Source organism: Dendrobates tinctorius, unplaced genomic scaffold (assembly GCF_039654945.1).
Source record: "Dendrobates tinctorius isolate UK_male_01 unplaced genomic scaffold, ASM3965494v1 ptg000003l, whole genome shotgun sequence".
In the NCBI taxonomy this organism is placed as follows: domain Eukaryota; kingdom Metazoa; phylum Chordata; class Amphibia; order Anura; family Dendrobatidae; genus Dendrobates; species Dendrobates tinctorius.
The window spans coordinates 71,177,530-71,202,259 of NW_027361671.1; the positions used below are offsets into that span (position 1 = coordinate 71,177,530).

The following is a 24,730-nucleotide window of genomic DNA, read 5'->3' on the forward strand; positions in this document are numbered from 1 at the left end:
CGTCTTGCTTATATAGTTATTACCAGTTACAGTGTTTCTTTTTCCACTTATTTGCAGAAGAGATGGCCACATACTTGCGCTACGTAAGACGACTAGATTTTTTTGAGAAACCGGACTATGACTACTTACGGAAATTATTTACAGACTTGTTCGATCGAAAGGGATATATGTTTGATTATGAGTATGACTGGATTGGTAAGCAACTGGTAAGTTCTGAGATGATAATCAATATATACCGGTATATATTATTGTATGGTATGTACAATTCAGTATAGTGTAGGTCACATCACGGATCTTGATTCTTGATCTGCTTATTGACAACATATGTGGACTGTACGTGATGGTTGTGGTCTCCTGTAATACAGATGGGCTTACAGGATTTTTCTGGTCACTGATCTCTCTGAATAGGTCAGGATTTATATACAAACTTACTGGTGACATATCAAAATTATTGTGCTTGATGGGTGTCTGTTGTTGCTACCTTCTGTTTTTGTGCTTCATGGATGTCTGTTGTTGCACCCTTCTGTTTTTGTGTTTGATGGGTGTCTCTGTTGTTGCGCCCTTCAGTTTTTGTGCTTCATGGGTGTCTGTTGTTGCGCCCTTCAGTTTTTGTGCTTCATGGATGTCTGTTGTTGCGCCCTTCTGTTTTTGTGTTTCATGGGTGTCTGTTGTTGCGCCCTTCTGTTTTTGTGCTTGATGGGTGTCACTGTTGTTGCCCACTTCTGTTTTTGTACTTCATGGGTGTCACTGTTGTTGTGCCTTCTGTTTTTGTGTTTGATGGGTGTCTCTGTTGTTGTGCCCTTCAGTTTTTGTGCTTGATGGGTGTCTTTTGTTGCCCCCTTCTGTTTTTGTGCTTCATGGGTGTCACTGTTGTTGTGCCTTCTGTTTTTGTGCTTGATGGGTGTCTGTTGTTGCGCCCCTCTGTTTTTGTGCTTGATGGGTGTCTCTGTTGTTGCGCCCTTCTTTTTTGTGCTTTATGGGTGTCTCTGTTGTTGCGCCCTTCTGTTTTTGTGCTTCATGGGTGTCTCTGTTGTTGCACCCTTCTGTTTTTGTGTTTTGATGGGTGTCTGTTGTTGTGCCCTTCTGTTTTCAATACAGGTATGGGGAGCAAGTTATAAAAGTCAATATTTCAGTGTTACTAGGGATCAGAAACAGAAGAGCCACCTTCACAGAATGCAGTCTTAGTGCTGCTGAAGGTGGCTCTTTTACTTTAAAACGCCCTGGGGGGTGACAAGTTACCTTTAAGGCCATGTGCCCACGTTAGCGTTTTAAAACTGATATAAAACCGGACTTCTTCCCAGAAAACGCGCTTTTTTTTTTTCCATGCGTTGCACATTTTTGCTTAAAAGCCACGTGTTTTTGATGCGTTTTTTTCCGCGCGTCTTCTGGACTCATATGAAACAGCTAAAAACGCGGACTGAAGCAGAAAATGTGCATGCTGCGTTTTTAGCCGCTAAGCGTTTCCTATGCGGAAAAAAAAACGCATCAATTGGCACAAAAAGGCCAAAATGCATTAAAATTAATGGGATGCTTATTTTAAGCGTTTTTGAAGCGGTTTGACCCCGAAAAACGCTTCAGAAACGCTTAAAAAAAAAAAAAAAAAAAAAAAAAAAAAAAAAAAAGCAACGTGGGCACACAGCCTAAGTCTAATCATGTCTTTAGTGGTTTTATCATAATGACCACTTACTACCTATCCGGAGGGCAGGACCCCCACTTGTCCCTAGGTTTTGGATCCTGAGCTGCATGACTGGAGGTGGGAGGACGTTGAAAGGGTGGCCATCAAACTTGAGTGGTGCTGCTCTAATTAATGTCTGACTGCTGATGGATTCAGTAAAGCACCGTACTAGAGTTTGTCTGTCAGTCCTTTAGACTCTGAATACAGTGGCACCAAGCACACTTGACTGCTGTCATTCAAAGTTCTGTACACTACAGTAGTTAAGTGAGGAGGATATCCCTGGAGTTCTAGGGGGATCATGTTTCGCCTGGAGATTGCCACACTTGGTAAGGAGACATCTAGGTGATGCTTTTTGGGCAAAAGGAATTTAAATTGGCCTCTTCCATGAGGAATACAGAGAGCTTTCTAAAGGATGGGGCCACATTCAATAAGGGAGACTAGAGTCGGTGTAATTCAGAGCAGAATGTATCCTGCAGACAGCGATTCCTTGTTTTGTAGTCACTTCAGATTCCACGTTGCTTTCATCAGTAGGTCTTCAGCTTCTTAGAATAATTCTCATTCTTTCTATACTTTTCATTGACTTTAGCCCACACCAGTTGGCTCCATTCATGCCGATCCAGCACTTTCATCAAACAGAGAAGCACATCAACACAGAGATAAGATGCAGCAAGCCAAAAACCAGGTAAATGTAGGGAAACCTCCTTAACCACTCATTCACGAGGTTTAATTTTCATTTTTTGTTTTGGCAAATACATAATTTGTAATTAATAAATCTAAGTTGTATGATAATTCAAATAACCTTACTGTAAGCACTCGTTTTTTATATCACCAGCTAACACATTACTTTATTTTATGTCGGCCTAATATTGGGTGATAAGTTTTTCTCTTCTGAGAATGTGTATCCGTGCAGATGGACTGTATGTGCGCCTGGCCTCTTATGTACCATACATCTTTGGCATCTCCTAGGCACTGTTCGTAAAATCATGTGATGCTTCTCTAATTTGTGTAATTAACAGCACCTGTAACTTACCTGTGGCACCTAACAGGTGTTGGCAATAACTAAATCACACTTGCAGCCAGTTGACATGGATTAAAGTTGACTCAACCTCTGTCCTGTGTCCTTGTGTGTACCACATTGAGCATGGAGAAAAGAAAGAAGACCAAAGAACTGTCTGAGGACTTGAGAAACCAAATTTTGAGGAAGCATGAGCAATCTCAAGGCTACAAGTCCATCTCCAAAAACCAGAATGTTCCTGTGTCTACCGTGCGCAGTGTCATCAAGAAGTTTAAAGCCCATGGCACTGTGGCTAACCTCCCTTGATGTGGATGGAAAAGAAAAATTGACGAGACTTCAACGCAAGATTGTGCAGATGTTGGCTAAAGACCCTCGACTAACATCCAAACAAGTTCAAGCTGCCCTGCAGTCCGAGGGTACAACAGTGTCAACCCGTACTATCTGTCGGCGTCTGAATGAAAAGGGACTGTATGGTAGGAGACCCAGGAAGACCCCACTTCTTACCCCGAGACATAAAAAAGCCAGGCTGGAAAAACTTACCTGAAAAAGCCTAAAACGTTTTGGAAGAATGTTCTCTGGTCAGATGAGACAAAAGAAGAGCTTTTTGGGCAAAGGCATCAACATAGAGTTTACAGGAGAAAAAAAGAGGTATTCAAAGAAAAGAACACGGTCCCTACAGTCAAACATGGTGGAGGTTCCCTGATGTTTTGGGGTTGCTTTGCTGCCCCAGGGAAAGGGAAAAAGCCACATCTTTTACCGTTTGTAATTTCGATGCAATATTACACTAGTGCAGGGTTGAAGATCCTCATGCCCTAGGGCAGTAAATAACCTGTGATGACCTTTTCTCCAGACAGGTTCCCAGGAACTGCAGTTCTTGGAACAGCGTTTTGATGGCTACACACCTGATCAAAATTGTTGGTACCCCTCATTTAATGACAGAAAACCCACAATGGTGACAAATGGCTTGTATCAGACAAAAGTAATAATAAATCAAAAATGTATGAAAATGAACAAATGAAAGTCAGACATTGCTTTTCACCCATGTTTCCACAGAATTTTAAAAAAATAAAACTCATGAAACAGGCCTAGACAGAAATGATGGTACCCCTGAAAATGATGTGACAAAAGGGACATTTTAAATCAATGTGTGACCACTAATTAGCATGAAGGTTTCTGCAATCTTGGAATCAGTGAGTGGCCTGTTTAGAGGGCCACAGATACTCACTGTTGCTGTTTGGTGACATGATGTGTATCACACTCAACATGGACCAGAGGAAGCAAAGGAAAGAGATGTCAAAGGAGATTAGAAAGAAAATTATAGACAAACATGTTAAAGGTAAAAGTTATAAGACCATCTCCAAGCCGCTTGATGTTCCTGTGACTACAGTTGCACATATTATTCAGAAATTTAAGCTCCATGGGACTGTAGCTAACCTCCCTGGACGTGGCCGCAGGAGGAAAATTGATGACAAATCAAGGAGATGGATATTACGACTGGCAACAAGAAAAAGCCCAGAAAAACTTCTAAACAGATTAAAGGTGAACACCAAGCTCAAGGAACATCAGTGTCAGATCGCAAAATCTGTCATTTTATGAGCCAAAGTGGACTTCATGGGAGATGACCAAGGAGGACACAATTGTTTGAAAAAAAATCATAAAAAAGCCAGAATGGAATTTGCCAAACTACATGTTGACAAGCCACAAGGCTTCTGGGAGAATGTCCTATGGACAGATGAGACAATAATGGAACTTTTTGGCAAGGCACATCAGCTCTAAGTTCACAGACGGAAAAAAGAAGAATATCAAGAAAATCACTGTCCCTACTGTGAAACATGGAGGAGGTTCTGTTATGTTCTGAGGCTGCTCCGCTGCATCTGGCACTGGGAGTCTAGAGTCTGTGCAGAGTACAATGAAATCTCAAGACTATCAAGGGATTCTATAGAGAAATATGCTGCCCAGTGTCAGAAAGCTTGGTCTCAGTTGCAGGTCATGGGTCTTGCAACAGGTTAATGACTCAAAACACACAACTAAAAACACCCACGAATTGCTAAGAGGAAAACATCGGACTATTCTGAAGTTGCCTTCTATGAGCCCTGACTTAAATCTTTTTCAGCTTCTTTGGAAAGAGCTGAAACATGCCATCTGGAAAAGGCACCCTTCAAACACGAGACAACTGGAGCGGTTTGCTCTTGAGGAATGGACCAAAATACCTGTCAAGACGTGCAGAAGTCTCATTGACAGTTACAGGAATCATTTGATTGCAGTGAATGTTTCAAAAGGTTGTGCAACAAAGTATTAAGTTAAGGGTACCATCATTTCTGTCCAGGCCTATTTTGTGAGTTTTTTTTTTTTTTTTTATTCTGTGGAAGCATGTTTGAAAAGCAATGTCTAACTTTCATTTGTTCATTTTCATAGATTTTTTATTTACTTTTGTCAGATTCAAGTTATTTCTGACCATTGTGGGTTTTTCTGTCATTAAACAAGAGTTACCAACAATTTTGACCACGTGTGTACCTGCCCTTTGAATTCCTTCTTACTCTGCGAGCATGTATGCAAGGACATACTGTTGAAATCTGTCCCCCTGGGTCCCCTGTGTGATGTCTGCTCCAGCCCCGGAGTCTCCTGTGTGACGTATACTCAGAGCTCTGTAAATGTAATGTGAGCAGTGATGAATTTCCCACTGTGAGGAGACCTGCAGTGCAATATGCATCTGTGTTCAGAATAACTTACTGCTGCGAGTTCTTTACAAAACTTTTCACAAAGAGTCGCCTGTGCTTCAGACAGATGCAAATCTGGAAAGCCAATTACAAATATCCGCATCAACAATTCCACCTAACATTACACGTGTTGCCAAAGAGAAGCCGCTCCAGCTGTCACAAGGGTGAGTTAATTAAATGCTTGACAAAATATAGCAGGATAATTTTCAAGTTGATTTTGTATGGTCCCCGAAGAATGGTTCAAATATCCAAATGGCCCCTGGCAGAAAAAAGGTTCCCCACCCCTGCACTAGTGCGTGGCAAAAATGGCCTACGGTGAAATCCAAGAGGTGACAACGAAGACTGTACGGGAAATACAATCGGTCATATATGTCACAAACATTTAAAGGGGTATTCCCATCTACAAGATCTTATCCCAATTATAGTAGGAGTAATAATAATATTAGCAAATACCTCCAATTAGAAATGTAGTATAGTTTTTCTGATTCGCTAGATCTTTCCTCATGTGCAGGTAATGCAGGACCTTAAGTATCCATGGCTACGACCACTGATATATAGTGACAGTTAGTTCGTTGCTCGTGGTCGTAACCGTGGATACCCAAGATCCTGCAATGCCTGCACATGAAGAAAGAGACATAGGTGAGTCTCTCCTTGCCTCACCATTACAATTGTATTTTAAAGGTTTCACACAGTGGATGCGCCCTGTTTTTGTTTCTTTTACTTTTCAAGAAAGGCTACCAGTCCCTTCATAAATTTTAGTAGGGAATCACTCATTACAACATCATATGGCAGAGAGTTCCATAGTCTCACTGCTCTTACAGTAAAGAATCCGCGTCTGTGAGTATGCTTAAACCTTCTTTCCTCCAGACGTAGAGGATGCCCCCTTGTCCCCGTCACAGGTTTAAGAGTAAAAAGATCATTAGAAAGGTCTTTGTACTGTCCCCGCATATGTTTATACATTGTAATAAGATCACCCTTAAGCCTTCGATTCTCCAAACTAAATAACCCCAAGTGTAATAACCTGTCTTGGTATTGCAGACCCCCTAGTTCCCTAATAACCTTGGTTGCTCTTCTCTGCACCCGCTCCAGTTCAGCTATGTCTGTCTTATACACCGGAGACCAGAACTGTACACAGTATTCCAAGTGTGGTCGCACTAGTGACTTATATAGAGGTAAAATTATGTTCTCCTCATGAGCATCTATGCCTCTTTTAATGCATCCCATTATTTTATTTGCCTTTGCAGCAGCTGCCTGACACTGGCCACTAAATGTGAGTTTGTCGTCCACCCATACACCCAGGTCTTTTTCAGTGATAGATTTGCCCAGTGTTTTACAATTAAGCACATAATTATACATCTTGTTCGTTCTACCCAAGTGCATGACCTTACATTTATCCCCATTAAAGCTCTTTTGCCATTTATCAGCCCAAGCTTCTAGTTTACATAAATCCTCCTGTAATCTAAAATTGTCCTCCTCTGTATTGATTACCCTGCAGAGTTTAGTGTCATCTGCAAATATTGAAATTCTACTCTCTATGCCCCCTACAAGGTCCTTAATAAATATATTAAAAAGTGGGCCCAAAACTGACCCCTGTGGTACCCCACTGCTAACCGTGACCCAGTCCGAGTGTGCTCCATTAATAACCACCCCTTGTTTCCTATCCCTGAGCCAGCTGTTAACCCACCTACACATTTTCCCTTATCCCCATTGTTCTCATTTTATGTATCAACCTTTTGTGTGGCACCGTATCAAAAGCTTTTGAAAAGTCAATGTACACCACATCCACTGCATTCCCTTGGTCCAGTCCGGAACTTACCTCTTCATAAAAGCTTATCAGATTAGTCTGACAGGAACGGTCCCTTGTAAACCCATGTTGATATTGGGTCATGAGGTTATTCTTCTCCAGATACTCCAGTATAGTATCTCTTAGAAAACCCTCCAGGATTTTACCCACAGTAGAGGTTAAGCTTACTGGCCTGTAATTTCCAAGTTCAGTTTTTGTCCCCTTTTTGAATATTGGCACCACATTTGCTATACGCCAGTCCTGTGGTACAGACCCTGTTATTATGAAATCTTTAAAGATTAAAAATAATGGTCTATCTATGACTGTGCTTAATTCCTGCAGTACTTCGGGGGTGTATCCCATCCGGGCCTGGGGATTTGTCAATTTTAGTGATTATAAAAACTATACATTTCTAATAGGAAGTGTTTGGTAATATTTTTATTACACCTACTACATATTGAGATGGCCTCTTAGAGGTGGGAATACCCCTTTAATTCAACAATCAAAAGGGGTGAAGCAGAGTGTGGGTGACATCTGTTGTCCGTATTACTTTGGCAAGTAAGATCTCATTCAGACATCTATTTTTCACAGAGAACACGTACCTATTAATGTCTGTGGGGCTGTTCATATATCTTTTGTTTTTTTTTGTTTGTTTTTTTATTAAACTTTGGATTTTTTTTTTCATCACTTAAATAAAAAAGAGAGAACCTACACATGTTTGGTATCTACAATCTCGTAATGACCTGGAGAATCATAATGGCAGGTCATTTTTAGCGTTTTGGTAAAAAAGAAAACAAAAATCCATTGTAGAATTGCACTTTTTTTTTTTTTTTGCAATTTCTCCGCACTTTGAATTTTTTTTCCCCCCCATTTTCCAGTACACTATTTGGTAAAACCAATTGTGTCTTTTAAAAGTACAACTCGTCTCGCAAAAAACAAGCCCTCACATGGCCATATTGACCGAAAAGTAATAGTTATGGCTCTGGGAAGAATGGGAGCAAAAAATGGAGAAGCAAAAAACAGAAATACCCATGCTCCTCAAAGGGTTAAAACACCACTCCAGTGTTTGTTTGTTTTTTTAAATGTAGTTACTTTGCGGCTGGAGTGATATCACTAATGTCTGTTCCTTGCCCCTTGCAATATGATTTCCAGCTGCCGTCTTGTACCCTTCCCCAGTGCCACGCCAGTCCCACTCCACCATCTTGTGACCACAGCTTCTGACTGACTATCAGAGGTCACTGTCCCAATTTCTCTGTGTAAGTCTGAGGGCCTCGTTGTGGCTCTCATAGACTTAAATTGAGAAGTGACATCCACTGGTCCAGCAAACACTGCAGCCAGCCATCTGGCCGCTCACACACAGAAGTTGGCCGGAGTGGTGCCGAGAACAGAATGCAGCGGTGTGTCATTGTTGGTGCACACAGGGAACATTCACTAGAGATACCATTACGACAGTGAAATAAGAAAGCTGATGGAGTAGTGCTTTATCTCTTGCAAATAGTGAATGGCTCTGTAAGATTATGACCTACCACAGGAAAACTATTACAAGGATGGAACGAATTTTCAACATGGAAATTATTAGTGGTGTCAAATATTATTCCTTGTTTGACCTTTTCCATACAAACAACTTGCTAATTGATTGTGTCAATAAACTATCTATCATATACACTTTACATTAATGTGGTTTTCAATGGGAAGATGGGTGAAAGTCGGTGATGAAATCTTCTGGTAGCTTTTTTGTCTCCTCTGAAGAAAAGAGAAGAATAAAAAAAATTGTACTTGTGTATTTTAACTTTTCCACCATTACCTGCCCCGACATCTCAGATTAGATGGTCTTTCTCCAAAATTTGCAGATTCAGATGCCTTGGACTAATGGGTATGGGGCTCCATATTTACGATCTTGCTTATAGTCTTCACTCAATGCTATAACCAATGGATTGTCCACTGCTTTGGTATGGATGGTCTGTCCTTAGACCATGTCATCTGTATCTGATTGTGGCACCTAGGACACCGCCAAACAACTGGATGTACACAGTGGACAGGCTGGCTCCTTACAGCTGATGGCCTATCCTGAGGATATGTTATCTGTATCAGATTGTGGCACCCGGGTCACCGCCAAACAACTGGATGTACGCAGTGGACAGGTTGGCTCCTTACACCTGATGACCTATTCTGAGGATGTCATCTGTATCAGATTGTGGCACCTGGGACACCACCAAACAACTGGATGTACACAGTGGACAGGTTGGCTCCTTACACCTGATCCCTCATAGATGAGATTCTGATTGTCTATCCTTAGGCTATGTCATCTGTATCTGATTGTGGCACCTGGGACACCACCAGAAACATCTGGATGTACATAGTGGACAGGCTGGCTCCTTACAGCTGATCCCTCATCGATGAGATTCTGATGGCCTATCCTTAGGCTATGTCATCTGTATCCGATTGTGGCACCTGGGACACCACCAAAAACTGGATGTACATAGTGGACAGGTTGGCTCCTTACAGCTGATTTCCCCCATAGATGAGATGCTGATGGTTCTATGACTTGAGGATAGGTCATCAATATCAGAAGAAAGAGACAACCTATTTAAAGGGTACCTGTCAGCTGATGTATGCTACAACGGGCCACATGCGTTAGAGCTTGGAAAGTGTTGTTCATTCACCTCATGGAGTTATTTTAGGATAACTGGAAATTAAATTGATTTGTCATTTGTAAATGCGCTTTTGAATGACAGCCTACAGTGTTTATACAGTTATTTTCCCATTTTGTACCCTTTATTTGGTGCTCCAATGAATAATTGATACTATACTGCCTTTCCTACTAGTTTCTGCTCAAAAAAGGTTTTTCACCTCTGAGACCTGATTGGTTAGTGACATTATTATGTCTGTAAGCCCTGGCTGAGTCTCCTTACCCCAAGGAGAAACTTATGACCGGCTCTGTAGAGCATAGACTCTCAATCTTCCATCGCTGTAGATTGGTGGTAGGTAGTATCAGGGGGTTGTACAGTAAGAGAGCACTTATTTTCCAAACATATCCTTATCGCGTTGCATTACAGAAGATAAAATGTTAGTTATGGCACTGACATCGTTTTGGGACCATTTCCAGTAAAACTGCAATTGTTGAATTGTATTCTTTGGAGCTGTATGCAGCACGTACAGTAAAATAGTACTTATTGTAGAGCTTCAGGGCTTCTCACATGAGCAGGTAAAAACAGTATGACTTACATCTGTATAGTCTTTAAAGGCTATGTTGTCCTGTTTTTTTTTTTTGTCTTTTTTTGTTTTTTTTTATTCCAAGTTAACTTTCTATATTCAAAATCTGACAGTTTTTTAAAACGTCAATTCAAATGTCCTCGTTTTCTTGCTTCTGTAGAGTGTTTCAGTAAGTCGTCCACATAGCTGACTGGTGTATGAAATCTGCCATACATTTTTCAGGAGAAATGGCTGCAGAAAAGGGAATGATAAAGTACACGACAGATCGGAGTTTGGAAAGGGGGGGAGGCATCTGTGTTCTCAGGTAGGGCAGGGAATACAAGCTGCAGATGGGGAGGAAAGCACTTGTATCTGCTATTGTTCCGAGCATTTAAGCTGTGCTGATACTAGTGAAGACTGCAGCACACTGGATACCGATAACAAGTAAAGTATTAGGTTACCGCTCTAAGTATGTTATGTTCAGTCAGCACATGGTAAATGACATCTCGCGCTTTCACTGTGAGAGGTAGGGGAGAAGGGAGCAAAGGGTTGAAGGACCCCTCTCTGCTTGCCTGGATCTCACAACCCAGTCGTTTGGGCCCAAATTTTCCTAGAGATGCGGCCTTTTTCGTGAGACGTAGGTTGATTCCTGTGCACTTTTGTCTGTAACTTTTGTTTAGGAAAATCCCCAGTCTGAGGCTATGCACTCTTATTAAATGAAAAGTGCAGCCCCAAACTCAGGATGGGTGCCGTCTGTCTCGAGATGGGTGCCCTTTTTGCATTATTTGCAGTAAACATGTGCAAACATGAGGGGGATGCGAAGACTGGTGTGACCTACGACTTAAACAACAGTACACTACATTTCTGAAGAGGCATTCACCTTATGTTCTGCCATAAGTTATAGTTAAACTGCAGAAGGCCCGGTATTCTCCAAAAATGACACCACCTCGTCACTTTTAGAAACGTGCAGTTTTGTCCATTAGTACAGAGGAGTTGGTGAGACACATCTTGTAGAAATAAGTTTATCATTCATTGTTATTAAATATGGATTTTTACTCCTGAAACTGTACCATTACATGTCATCCATAGTCTCCTGGGTCTTTTGTATAAATATCTGCATTTTTGCACGTGTGTTAACGCCCACATATGTACATTGCAGTATATTTATACAGGTTGTCGTATATGTGCACATTTGTGTCTGAACACGGCACCACCTTTGGCTACGCATCTTTGCAAGGAGCGAATGGCGTAATCCTATAGCCTAACCCGACTGAACTCCACTAATTGTGTGCGTCTGCTTCTCTAGTTTGCATGCCATTTTTTGCTTTAAAGTGTAGTGTGCGCTGTAATTATAACTCTTCTGGTATAATTTGCTTGCTCTCTTTAATTTCACATGTTGTGATGACGCATGAGGTGTTTAATATGTTTTGGGTTTTTCTCCTTCCTTTTCCATGCATGTTTTATGCATTATATAATGAGCAGTCGGCAGACCACAGGGCAGCTTGGGACTCCCAGCAGGCCAACCCCCATCACGTAAGAGCCCACCTAGCAGCTGACAGACATGGTGGCTCGGTACAGGTATTTTCTGCTTCTTTGCATGTCTGGCTATTTGCGCGTCCCCTAACTCCCGCGTGCCCCCCAACCTCAGATTCCCATAGCATGCCTCTTGTTTCTAGCTGATGTGATGCCTTTAGTGTGTTCCTGAATGCATTGCTGTTCATTATGTGGTAACACTAAAATTTGCATCATTTCTGAGACGTGGAATAAATGTCTTTATTTTACATATCCAACTTTTATTTTTCCATGAAGGTGAAATAACAGAATCACATTTATTATTATTATTTAACATATGATCATAGTGGACATTTTATTTGTGTTCTAAAGTATAAAAGAAACACTTTTTACAATTATGTATCAACTTAAATATTCTTCCTTACATTGTCACACTAAGGACCTGCTATTTGTTTTATTTTCTTGCTTTGAAAAACTGAATAATCTGGAGATCTGCAAATTGTATAGTCTCCCGGAGCCAGATCGACCATGGCACCACTTTTAGTGGCTACAGAATACAGTCCAACCAAAAGTAAATTTCTCGATTCTTTGACTTTCTGGCTTCTGGACTTAGCTCAGGCTTTGATTTCATGTATTGCTATGCACCAGTACTGCATGACAACCATCCAGCATAGTTAAAAGCAGTCATTTATCACAAAATGACTGTTCAAACTAAGCACCACCATTTGGCTACACCAAGGGTGCACCACCTCTCCTATTTATGATCCATCTGTCGTCTCCTTTTTCTGTTACGCCAAAGATCTGTCAATCATGGAAGCCGAAGATGGAGATGGATGCAGAAGAATTGGGCGGGGCGGTGCACTGAACTGTTTGGCCACATCAAGGATGCAATGCGCTTGGTTTGAGCAGTCATTAGTGCTGACAGATTTTTTTTAAGATAAACAATGAGCACTTAGAATAATATGCAATGTGGTGGAAGCGTACTCCTTGTTTCTTTGAATGATTAGCACTGTAAACACACATTTTCTAATATTAAGGATCTCTAATCCCTCCATCCACTGGTTTACAGCATGTCGCGCACGGCAATATGTGACGGATATATTGATTTGAGCCTGTATGACTATTCAAGGTTCAGCATGAAGCACAAGGTGATACTGTCTGTAAAATAATGGGCGGTTCTCTGATCCATGAATTATGTAACTTCTCTGGGCAGTAGATGGTCCAAGAAATGAGAAATCTGGTGCTTGCTATAAAGAAGTAAACACTTGTCCATGTAGGGTGGCTTTCCATGAGAGGCAGCATATCTGTAGTTCTAAAGTTGAAGCACTTCTTTGAAGTAGCGCTTGGTGCACTGTGGGCAGTCCGTGGCTCGGTCCTTTGGTCAGTCTGGCCACCGAGCTCCTCCACATGCTTCATGGGTTGACAGTGCATTCTCAGGTGAATTCAGTACTGTCAGTCGATGAAGCAAGGGGTGGAGATGGGATGTCAGATTGACTAAGGAATGGCGCTCCAGACCACCTGTGGTTCCCTGCTCTTAATTTGTACATTTAAAAATCACCTTCTTAAAAGTGGCACTCAGATTTTGGAAAATCATGCTTGGTTATGATGGTGAAAGGCACTCTACATGGAGATCACCTTACTTTATTACAAAATGTTGCCCTGAAGGACAAAGCAGAGAAGATGCCTACAATAACCAACCAGACACTAGTTTTCTCTTTGTATTGATTATTAGAATATGAAAGCAGTGATCTGATTGGTTGTATGTAATTTTTTGTGATGCTATGTGGCATGCTTGGTCACCAGCCTTTGGTGCATGTCTACAATTTTGTACCTCAAAAACAGATAAGATGCAGTTCTGTCAAATCCGTCAATCAACCATTTTATTTTTTTTCAAAGGTATATTGTAGACATGTTGGGGATATTTTAGGATGTGACACACCTGATTTAAATTATTTAGACTTAAGAGACTTTTAAAACTTGTGTGTAGATGACCTAACTGCTGTAACAAAGTAGTCTGGTTTACAGAGGCAAGTCAGATGCAGACGGCCTTCAGACAAGTGTCTCCTACCGATATGCCTTACTGTCATGTCCTGTGTGCCGTCTGGTACTCTGAACACACGTATCCTGCCTCATCCCTTTGCCCATAGTACAGAACATCCCTCATCACATTCTTCTCATCTCCTCTGTTCTCTAGCTTCCATCCCTGTCTTTTGAAGGGATTGTGTTTCACATGCTGGGCAGCAGTTACCATAGACTTGGTGTGCAGCAGAATAGCAGCGCTAACAGGGACTAATTACAGCACCATTAATCACATCACCAACACACCAAGAGGAGGTTGCTCCTTGACAGTATTAGAAGCTTTACACGTGGGAACAAGTGACCAATCCTTTTGGTGATGAAGTATAAGTGTTTTATTTTACATTTGCAAAATACTTATGAACCTTTTGGGTCATTTGACTACTTTAAAGGTTAAACAGATGTTTAAGTGTGTGAGCACAAGTTGTGGGGAGAAAAGCTTTCTGTGTTAATATAGCCATTTTTCAGTTCGTGCCTATTTTGCTTTTGTTTGGTTGTACTGCATAAAGGGATGTGTGTTGCATAAATGCACTGATCTGTTGGGAAACCCTAAAAAGGTTCATGGCTCTAGTGATGCCGAAGAACTTAAAGGGATCCTGCTGCAGGGTTTCAGAAAAAAACGGTAGAAAGCAGGAGCCTGGAATGACTTGTCTGCGAAGACTAGCCACATGAGTGGGTCCGCGCCAGCTTCTCCCAGCCCTATTCAGCTGCATTGACAAGTTGTCATAAGGATCACATTGTATAAAATGCCAAGCGTTGACTATAGATGAGATCCATTTTTTCCATATTTGCTGCAAACAGAAATGTTCCTGAGAGCTCAAGTCTAAATGAATGAAATCCATTCCCAGCATGCCGCCTCCATGTTTTATCTTCATTTCCATGCGGTAGGGAATAATAGTAATTTGGCAGGCTTTCAGCATAAATTAGCCGTCAGTCTTGTTTGTGTCATTTTAGCCTATTTACCTTACGGTATAAATAGCTACAAAAGTGCTTCTGCTTTGGCATAGTAATATTAGAGCTGACGGGTACATCTTAAGTCTTGCAACTTATCAATCACAATCAAGCCTAAGAAAAGTTGTAAAAAAAAAAAAAAAGAATCGGAGAATTAGCCACATCCAGTGCTGGTGTTGTAATGGAAATAGTGGCATTGCTTAGGTAGACATTGCTTTTCAGATAACTATGCCTGATTCTCTGTCCTCCAGCCCCACATTGACCGACACCCCTCTACGCAGATTTAGGCTGCTGTCACATGTTCTCTCTAATAAGCATTTCATCTGCCAAACTGTGGGGCCATTACAATCTGTGCAGGAAACCAGTGGAAAGGCCACAGTGACAGGCTGCTGCGATCTTCATCTGCAGTATGATTGACCAATTTCTTTCAGGCAGCGTTCACATGCAGCAATCTGCGCCTGGGACGGTGGTGTCGCCTGTATAACATGTCATCTGACTCCTCCTGCACAGCGGACTCCTTGACGGAAGCATTTTCTCCGAAATGTCTCCATAAATAAGTGACACTGCTCAAATGAACCGCTGCCTGCAGAGAAGGCAACATAACATAATAGACTTGACATTTGTAACAATTTTGGAACTTCCAGGAATCCTATATATTATTTTTTTTTTTTTTTGTTTTTTTTTTTTTTTTTTTATAGTTGTTCTTACTAGGGTATGTGCACATGTCTGGTGCTGCAAATCATATCGGCAGGACAAAAGGCTGCGTTTTTAACTTTTTTTTTGCCTTTTTTCCTCCCTTTTAAAATGTCGAAAGAATTGATGTACTGCAGGTTAAAAAAAAAAGTGGTTCAAATCGGCAAAGAAAAAAACGGCATGTTCATATGGTTTCAGAAATCTCATTCGTTTTGCTGGCACCGTAAAGGGCAGAGGTTTTTTTTACCTTTGGAAAACGTACAGAAAAAGCACTGCAGAGTGTGAACACGCTTTCTTTGTGGATTACGGCTTTGTTATGAAATTATTGGGACACAGTTGAAGTTGCCAATTTGTCGTAAATGATAGCAGCATAGTTAGGTCATTGTTTGATCTCTTTACTTTCCATAATGAAAATCAATTGAAATAGTCCGATGGGCACTGGTGTTGGTAACAGAATAACTGGGCACTTTGTTTCCCTGTTCCACTGTTTTGTGTTGGCTTTTTAATCGATTATTTCCTCTTTACAAGTTGCGTGTTTGTGAATCCCAATCGATTTTGCCTTTTCATAATTTCAAAACACATTAAGGGCGACCACGTGTCCTTACTGCGTGTAGAACAAGAAGTCGTGTTCTGTTTGGAGGATTGTGCCCATAATGAGCGTTCAGAAACGCGTGTTTATATCGTCTGTACTGTTTTGCAGGTCGTTAGTTCAACAAATGGTGAGCTGAACACAGACGACCCCACCGCTGGACATTCAAACGCACCGATCACCGCCCCAGCAGAAGTGGAAGTCCTAGATGAAACAAAGTACGTCCTTCACTGCACCAGCCGCGCACACTGTACACACTGCATTTTCTGTTGGGTGATCACTCGTACCATGTATTGCGGGATAGGGGTGTTCCTAGTGGCAGCATTTAATTAAGGAAAGTGGGGGTTTTCTTTGGGGTATTTGGACAGGGCCTTATTAATTTCTCACCTGTTATTAGGCGGTCATTCACAAGTGGATTAATGTGAAGAACATAAAACCATAGTTTAATTACTACATTATATTGACCCTGAGGCAGAAACTGTGTACTTTTAGTGAAGGTTAATTGGGTTCAGGCAAGGCTAACCACCTTAATGGAAGCTAAATATTACTGCGCTATGCAAAAGAAGCCTGAACGCACTGAACAAAGCTTATATGTTCATATATAGCAAAAGCACAAGAAATCACACACTCGACATTCACGGTCTGAGAATCCTCTCCTGACCCTAACTCAAAGTTCTGGTCAGGAGTAGTGTTAAGCGGATTTGTTCTGGGTTCCCTCTTATTTGGCAAGCCATTGCGCTTACCGAATAAGTTGCAGAGAGAAGCTTCTTGGATCGCGCCGGCTGATCAGAGTGGCTGTGTCAGTCACAACATATGGCTGGAGAGCCTGTTTGTTGGGCTCTCCATGCATGTGTTGTGGCTGTCACACAGTCGCAACACATGCAGCTGCGGCGCCGATCAGCCGGCGCGATTCAAGAAGCCGGGTTCCCACTGAAGCTTTACTTGGTAAGCTCTATAGCTTGCTAAATAAGTGTGAACCAGAACAAATTTGCTCAACTCTAAGCAGGAGACACGCATCCGGCCCTGACGTCTCACTATGTAGCCAGACGTGTGAAAACTTGCCCAATGGTTACCATGTTTCTCTAGTATACAATATTTTCTCTATAACTGTTTGCGCCCCACTACCTGAAATAAGGTCATCTATTAGGGAAATCAAACGAATGTAACCGATCACATTTATGTCACATATAACATATGTTTAAAAGCCGGCGATGGTTGAAATTGTGGAAGTTATATGTGGCTCCTTGTCTGATTTTTCTCCTTTTTCCCTTGTGTTCTCCCCGTGCATAGCTGCCAGAAAGTGTTGAACATGTGGTGAGTTGTCCATATGCAGAGGCAGGCAGAACAGGCTCCACTAAAATAACATCGTTGTCAAAAGTCCATTGTGAAACATGCCTAGATTTCTACCATTATTGCCTTTACCATCTCATTTTAATATTTAGAGCATTAATACTTCTCTGTTCTCCGTGTCGGGAGCTGTTTTGCCTGCCGCAGCTTTGTGTTTGTGTCAGTGGAGTAGCATTTTGTGCACAGTTGCCTGTTACACGTAATGTTTTCTGTTCACAGCTTCATGTCTGTTGCTTCCTTGATCTGCCACACAGGTTAATGTGTAGTTCAGTGTCCACCTTATCACAATTCTTTGGTCTTCACCTCACTATAACATTTTTATAAAGTACCATATTATTTATTTTGGCACAGCATGTAAGCGGGTGTCCACTTTGCCTTTGTTGGACATTAGTAAGCTAAGGTTCCAGCACCTTTATTTTTTTTTTTTCTGACAATCTGGCTTTGACTCCTTTATAGGTGGCACTGGCCATTAACTAGTATTAGTAAATGTACTATGGTAAAATAACATCCCTGTATCACAATCACCTGTGGATTTTTCTGCGCGGATTTGCAGGTAAACCGCAGGTTAAGTGACCTGCGGTTTGACACCTGGACAATGGAACAGGTGTCAAACCGCTGCGGAATCTGCAGAAAGAATTGACATGCTGCGGATTTAAAACCACAGCAAATCTGTGCAGAAAAATTTGCAAGGTGGGCACTGCGGTTTTGAAATCCCATTGGCTAACATGGTACTGAACTTTGCTTGCGGACCCGCAGGGCCAAATCCGCAGTGTGTGCAACAGAGTCCGCATACCCTAACGGGGCGATTAAAAATTGTGTGCTTGTGTAAATTCTTACGACAGTTAATAAATGTATACAATAATATTTTATATATGGTGCAAAAGTTTGGCTTGGGGATAAATAAAGCTGCAAATTTAGAATGCTATCTAAAATAGAAGTGTTACTAATTTTTTGTACGGTAATCTAACAAAATGCAAAGTGAATGAACAAGAGCGAAATCTAAATCAAATCAATCCTACCGTATATACTCGAATATAAGCTGAGATTTTCAGCCCATTTTTTGGGGCTGAAAGTCCACCTCTTGGCTTATATTCGAGTCATATACACCAGGGGGTCGGAGGGGGGGGGGGGCGGGGGTGTCAGGTCATACTTACCCGTCCTGGCGCTGGCTCTGTAGCCCCCAGCTTCTCCACGATCACTCTTCCTTCAGCGGTCACATGGTACCGCTCATTAAACTCATGAATATGCGCGGTACCACGTGACCGCTGAAGGCAGAAAGGTAGACCTTGGGAGAACGGGGCTGCAGAGACTGCCAGGACGGGTAAGTATAGCGACATTCACCTGTCCGGGGTCCATTGCTGCTGTCTGGCATGTCATCTGTCAGTGACGTTCAGACAGCAGAGGGCACGGTGACGTGGTTAGTGCGCGCCGCGCCCCCTGCAGTCTGAACATCACTGACCGATGACATGCCAGACAGCAGCAAGCAGCGATGGACCCCGGACAGGTGAATTTCTCAGGTGCCAGCAGTGACACCGGCAACTGGCCCCCAGCGACTGAGAGGTGAGTATGTCATTTTTTTTTTTTTTTTTTTTTTAATGCGCCCGCCCATGGGGGCATAATCTATGGGGCAGCATATAGGGGCATAATCTATGGAGCATCTTATGGGGGCAGCATATGGGGGCATAATCTATGGAGCATCTTATGGGGTTATTATTCACCTTTGTGCAGCATTATATGGGGTTTATTTTGTATGGAGCATCTTATGGGGCTATCATGAACTGTATGGAGCATAATGTGGGGCTCCTGATTCAATATGAATATTCAAAAACATTTAACCTACTGATGTCTCAATTAATTTTACTTTTATTGGTATCTATTTTTATTTTTTAAATTTACCAGTAGCTGCTGCATTTTCCACCCTAGGCTTATACTCGAGTCAATAAGTTTTCCCAGTTTTTTGTGGCAAAATTAGGGGGGTCTGCTTATACTCGAGTATATACGGTATATTAGATCTATACAATACACTGAAGATGGTTCTTATTGACAATGACTGTATTTTGGGGTTGTTTTCCTGCTGCATAACTTTGGAGCCAATCAGACGCCACCATTAACCTTGACCAAATTCGAAACTCCTTTTGCTGAAATGCAGCTTCAAAATTGCCAGGAATTGCCACCAGTCTCTACTGTTGCCTGCAGGCGCTCATTATTGTAACACTCTTCACTCATCAGTCTGAAGCACCTGTAATCCTTTTTTTTTTTTTTTTCGCCCCCTTCTAGGTTTTTGTGCATGGCTTGACTTTGCCTTGATATTGAAGATTTTTGGCCACAATCCTTCCATGAGACCAGTTTTTAGCCAGACTTCTCCAAACCATTGTGTGTTTTTGGGTCCCACTGGCTTGCTGCCAGTTCTGTGCTGAGTGCACTGCTGGCCATCTTCTGATTTTCTGTGTGAAATAAGCATTGATGTGTCTTTCATCTGCTGCACTAAGTTTCCTTTGCCATCTACTGATTCTACGATGCTAAATGTTGCCCATTTCTTGGTTTCCTCAGTGCTGAGAATTACATGCAAATACTCACCCATGATGCAATACCATTAGGGAGGCATCTGATCGGCTCCAAATTGTCTCTGCAGCACGAAAATGACATCAGATATACATTCGATGTCGTTAAGGAATATCTACATTGTATAAAAACAGTGCAAGGAGTCCTGGAAATAATAATATGGCCCATAATAGCGCCCTGATCTCTGTATCATCAAGTTGGTCTGGGATTACTATTAGGCCATGTGCCCACATTGCGGACTCTGCTGCGGATCTGCAGCGTTTTTGGCTCTGCTGAACCGCAGCAGATTTAGCTGCGTTGTACAGTACCATTGTTTTCAATGGTAAAATGAAACACGCTGTGCACATGCTATGGATGCTTCAAATCTGCAGCATGTCAATTCTTTGTGCGGAATCCGCAGCGGTTTCACGCCTTCTCCATTGTAGAGGTATGAAACCGCAGAGCTAATCCGCAGGTAAACCGCAGGTCTTTTGACCTGCGTATTTTCCCAGAACCGGGCGGACAAATCCGCAGCACCTAAAACTACGTGTGCACATCGCCTTAGAGACAGAAGGATTTTTGCAAGCCTACATTCACAGAAGATCTGTGGTTAGTTCTCCAGTATTAACACTTCTCTTTATCTAACGCATTCTGACTCTGCAGCATTTTGCGCAGTAGTGTGTGTAAGGTATATGGTATATTTTTGTATAAATCTGGAGTCTGTACATTTCTGATTCCACAGCACTGGTAGCTACGGCTCTGGTTTCTTCCAGTTGTGTCTAAGTATGGATATTAGTGGGAAAATTGCTTGTCACTGTGGCCTGATTGACAGGTGGCCTTCTGATTGTTAATGAGCCATTTCATTTGCCAAAAGTAACTTTTTGTGGTTGCCGTACATGACTGTAAAGCTGTTTTGCCGGTGCTGCACATTTCCTGATGCAGGAGACTTATGCCCCGTTGGCTCTGTTCACTCTAGCATTGCTGCATCCTCTACTTTCCAGTTTTCGTGACATTTAATTATCCTTTGTTATGTAGGCTTGTGTTTTTAATTGTTTTTATTTATTTTACGGGGTAGAATAGAGCAGCATGATGTGCTATTCTGTTCATCATAAAGCAACAGAAATGTAAAAAAAGCTGATGGAAATGTGAGGTGTGATCATTTTACAGTAGGCTTTGGGTGTATTTCACATGACCGGGGAAGGTTTTGCTTTATTATACAAATGAAACCCCTGAAAAGCAAAAGGCGCCCCTCTAGGGCAGTGTTCACATGTTCAGAAATTGATGAGGAATTCGAAAAATCTTAATTGAATCTGATAATATTCCACGTGTAATGCAAATTAATCTGATTTTTCATATTGTAGTCAAATGAATCGGTTGGGCGAAAAAGGGGTAAAATGAATCCCTCTCCTCCCATGCCATGGGAAAAGACTCACAAAAAAAGAGCATGTTAATTATTCTTGCATTTTTTTTGCTGCGGTTTCTCTAGAAAGATAGATGTCCTATTTGCCATAGGCAAATCCTCAATATGTGAAAATTATCCTAAAGCCTCATTCACACATCCATGATTCAGGCAGGTGGTTTTATATTTTTTTGACTGATCAGTCATGTACATATTATATCCTAATGGTTCATTCATCCTTTTTTGGGCACTTGAGTTTTGTTCTACTCTTGGTCCAAATTCACACGTGTCCATGAATGGGCTGTGATGTAACAGACAATAGGCCGATGTCATCCGTGTGCGGATGTGTGAATGAAGGCCTCTTGTTCTTCGTGATTTTGGCTGCTCATCACTGTTTTTTTGGTTTTTTTCTATGCCATCTATTTTTTGATCCTGTGAGCAGTTCTTTTGGTGGGCACAGGGTCGTAGTCATTATATTCTATAATGGCGGTTTTGCTCTATAATTAATGTGTGTAGCAGATCAGACAGCATCGGCTTTACCTCTTGTTCTTGTTCCCACTTGTCCTAATCAGCAGCAATGCTCTCCACCTTCTCTAGTAATATAGTAACTATATGTGCTCTGAAGACCACATCCGTTTTAATGCTTTCACTTTTATTACATGTGTGTTAGAGGTGGTGTAGAATGGGACTGTGGTCCTTTTAATTTCAAAGTAAATGAAGTGAACCATTGATTGTTCGAGCACTGCATTTCTGTTGACCTGAATTTTAGCTCGTCTTGTCACTTGCCATATTTAGGTCAGAAGAGCCGGGCTCCGACTGGTTGCCATGTGCATCTGTTATGCAATGCATCTCGCATCTGTTGCTCTTTGACAACTGAATTGTTTCCCTTAGAATAATACTGAAAGCCATAGCCACTAAATGAGTACATGTGGATTGCATGCTAGACGTACTTTTCTTTCTCTTTTTAATTCATAGTTTGGGAATGACCGACTAACTAAACTATTATATAGGGGTACTTGGCCCATATATAAATCCTCTAAGCAGTACATATTTAATTTCTGTAATTACTTTTAAAATTATTTTTATTTCATATGCAAATGAGGTGGCTTTGGTGTGGCAGAGAGCTCAGTGCACCTGTGTACCTTTACACCCTCTCAGTTTGCATTCTGAGCAGTTCCTGCCTTCACAAGTTCCTTTTTTTTTGTGTGTTCGTGGCGATTTTCCTCTGCGAAAACGCTAAGAAAACTCATCCCATACAATCCTATGGGATTCCGCATTGCTGTGCTAATGCTGCGATTTTACCGCTGTGGAACCGCATCACGGTAAAATCTGCAGCATGCTCATTCTTTTTGCGGAATCGTGGTGATTCCGCACCCATGGGAATGCATTGATCCGCTTATTTTCCGCATGTGGCTACGCCCACCATGCGCAGAGTAAGCGGCTCATGTGCGGTTGGTACCCAGGGTCTGGAGGAGGGAGACTCTCCTCCAGGCCCTGGGTACCATAATCCTGTAAAAAATAGAATAAAAATAAAAAGTAGAGAGATATTCGCCCTCCGGTGGCCCCCGGAGTCCTTCCCACCTCTCATCACGCTCCCGGCATCTTCCGGTCTCAGTAATGCTTTGCGCGAACGACTGCGATGATGTCGCGCTCTCGCGAGCGTGACATAATCTCAGGTTCTTCACGCAAAGTGTTACTGGGACCGGAAGATGCCGGGAGCCCCGCAGGGCATATCAGGGGCCGTCCGAAGGTGAGAATAACAATTTTTATTATTTTAGCATCCTACTTATCACATTCCAAGCGATGCTAATCACTTGGAATGCGCAAGCATTCTGCAAGCGAAAAACGCTTGTTTTCCCGCGGGAAACCGCATGCGTTTTACCCACGGCAGGAGTGCGGAAATGTTGTGGAGGTTTTCGCAGCATTTCTGCAACGTGGGTACATAGCCTTACCGTGTGCTGCACACAGAAGGTGCACGTTGCTTATCCTATCCTCTCCAACGACACTAACTACACTTGTGTATGGGGAGCAGTGGCCACTGGCAGGAAGCAATGAGGATAGCGAGGCCGTCCTCCCACACCGTGAGTGAGCTGCTGACTCATTCAGTCAGTTTGCACAAGCCACACAATCGGGTTCAGGCATGGCTCATTGTGGCCAAACGAGCGTTGTCTATTAGTCAAATGTACTGCTTAGTATTGCGTTTGAGGGGGTATAAAGGTGCACCAAGCTCTTGGCCACACCAAGGGTGCACCTAAGCCACCTCGTATACATATAAAGTAAAACTAGTTTTAAAAGTAATTTAAGCAATGAAGTGTATACTGCTTTGTATGACTTTCATAGGGGCTCAGTCTCCTATATCACTGTCTTAATGTTTCAGAGGTGACAGACTCCCTTTAAGTCAGAGACCTGCTAGGAATAGTCATTCTACCATAGCATTCAGCACTTGCTGCCGCCTTGCAGTGTTACATTAAACTGTCAGAGATATGACTAAATATCTGTTGTAGAGAACATCTTCACTACACCTATAACAGGACACTATCCTTATACTAAAGGGGCTGTGTCCACTATTGGAAAAACACTTATTATATGAAAGTGAAAAATAGATACCTGCAGGATCCACCAACACACCGCTGTTCTCGGCACTAGAGATGAGCGAATTTGTTCGCATTTTGGCCCAGAATCTGATTTTGACACATTTGGGCCATATTCGAACACTATTCGGGCCAAATGCTTATGTTCGGTTCCGAACATTTTCGGTAATTTCTATTCCCATTGACTCTAACGAAGTTCGGCTGTGTTCGACGAATATTGCAAAAACAATATTTGAATCCGATTGTATTCTGAACCAAATCCGAACAAATTCGCTCATCTCTACTAGTCATTGCGTCTCTCCCCGGCATGCTGGGATTTGCATTTGCTGGGGATGTAATGGGAGAACTGCAGCCAGTCAGCCACTTTTTTTTTTTTTTTTTTTTTTTTTTTATCTGATCTGGAGCAATTGTGCTCCTTATGCTTGGTTAAAATGAAAAGTCACAGAGAACTTTGCACAAGATTGGTAAAAGAATGTTGGTAAAGAACATGAAATCCTTGGTGTACACGTTAGTCAAAACAGCAAAAAGTTCCCATTTGCCACTTCACAAGAGATTAAATCAAGTCGCTCCATTCTCTAAAATAGAGCACTATCGCCATTTCTGCCGCACTGAGATTGTGTACCAAGAACCTCTAGAGGGACTGAATGGG

At 42.0% G+C, this 24,730-nt stretch overlaps 1 protein-coding gene across 5 annotated transcripts in view; it reads left to right on the forward strand.

Annotated features, from left to right (window-relative positions):
* CSNK1G3 (casein kinase 1 gamma 3) overlaps positions 1-24,730 on the forward strand; it is a 160,582-nt gene that overhangs the window by 133,229 nt on the left and 2,623 nt on the right. For 2 of the 5 annotated variants that reach the window (XM_073556758.1, XM_073556697.1), the window contains exons 9-13: positions 58-206; positions 2,262-2,357; positions 11,865-11,960; positions 16,315-16,421; positions 17,494-17,517. In XM_073556758.1, coding sequence (XP_073412859.1) covers positions 58-206; positions 2,262-2,357; positions 11,865-11,960; positions 16,315-16,421; positions 17,494-17,517 — 472 coding nt within the window. The remainder of the gene's footprint in view (positions 1-57; positions 207-2,261; positions 2,358-11,864; positions 11,961-16,314; positions 16,422-17,493; positions 17,518-24,730) is intronic. The other 3 variants (XM_073556828.1, XM_073556885.1, XM_073556957.1) reach the window with 3 other exon arrangements.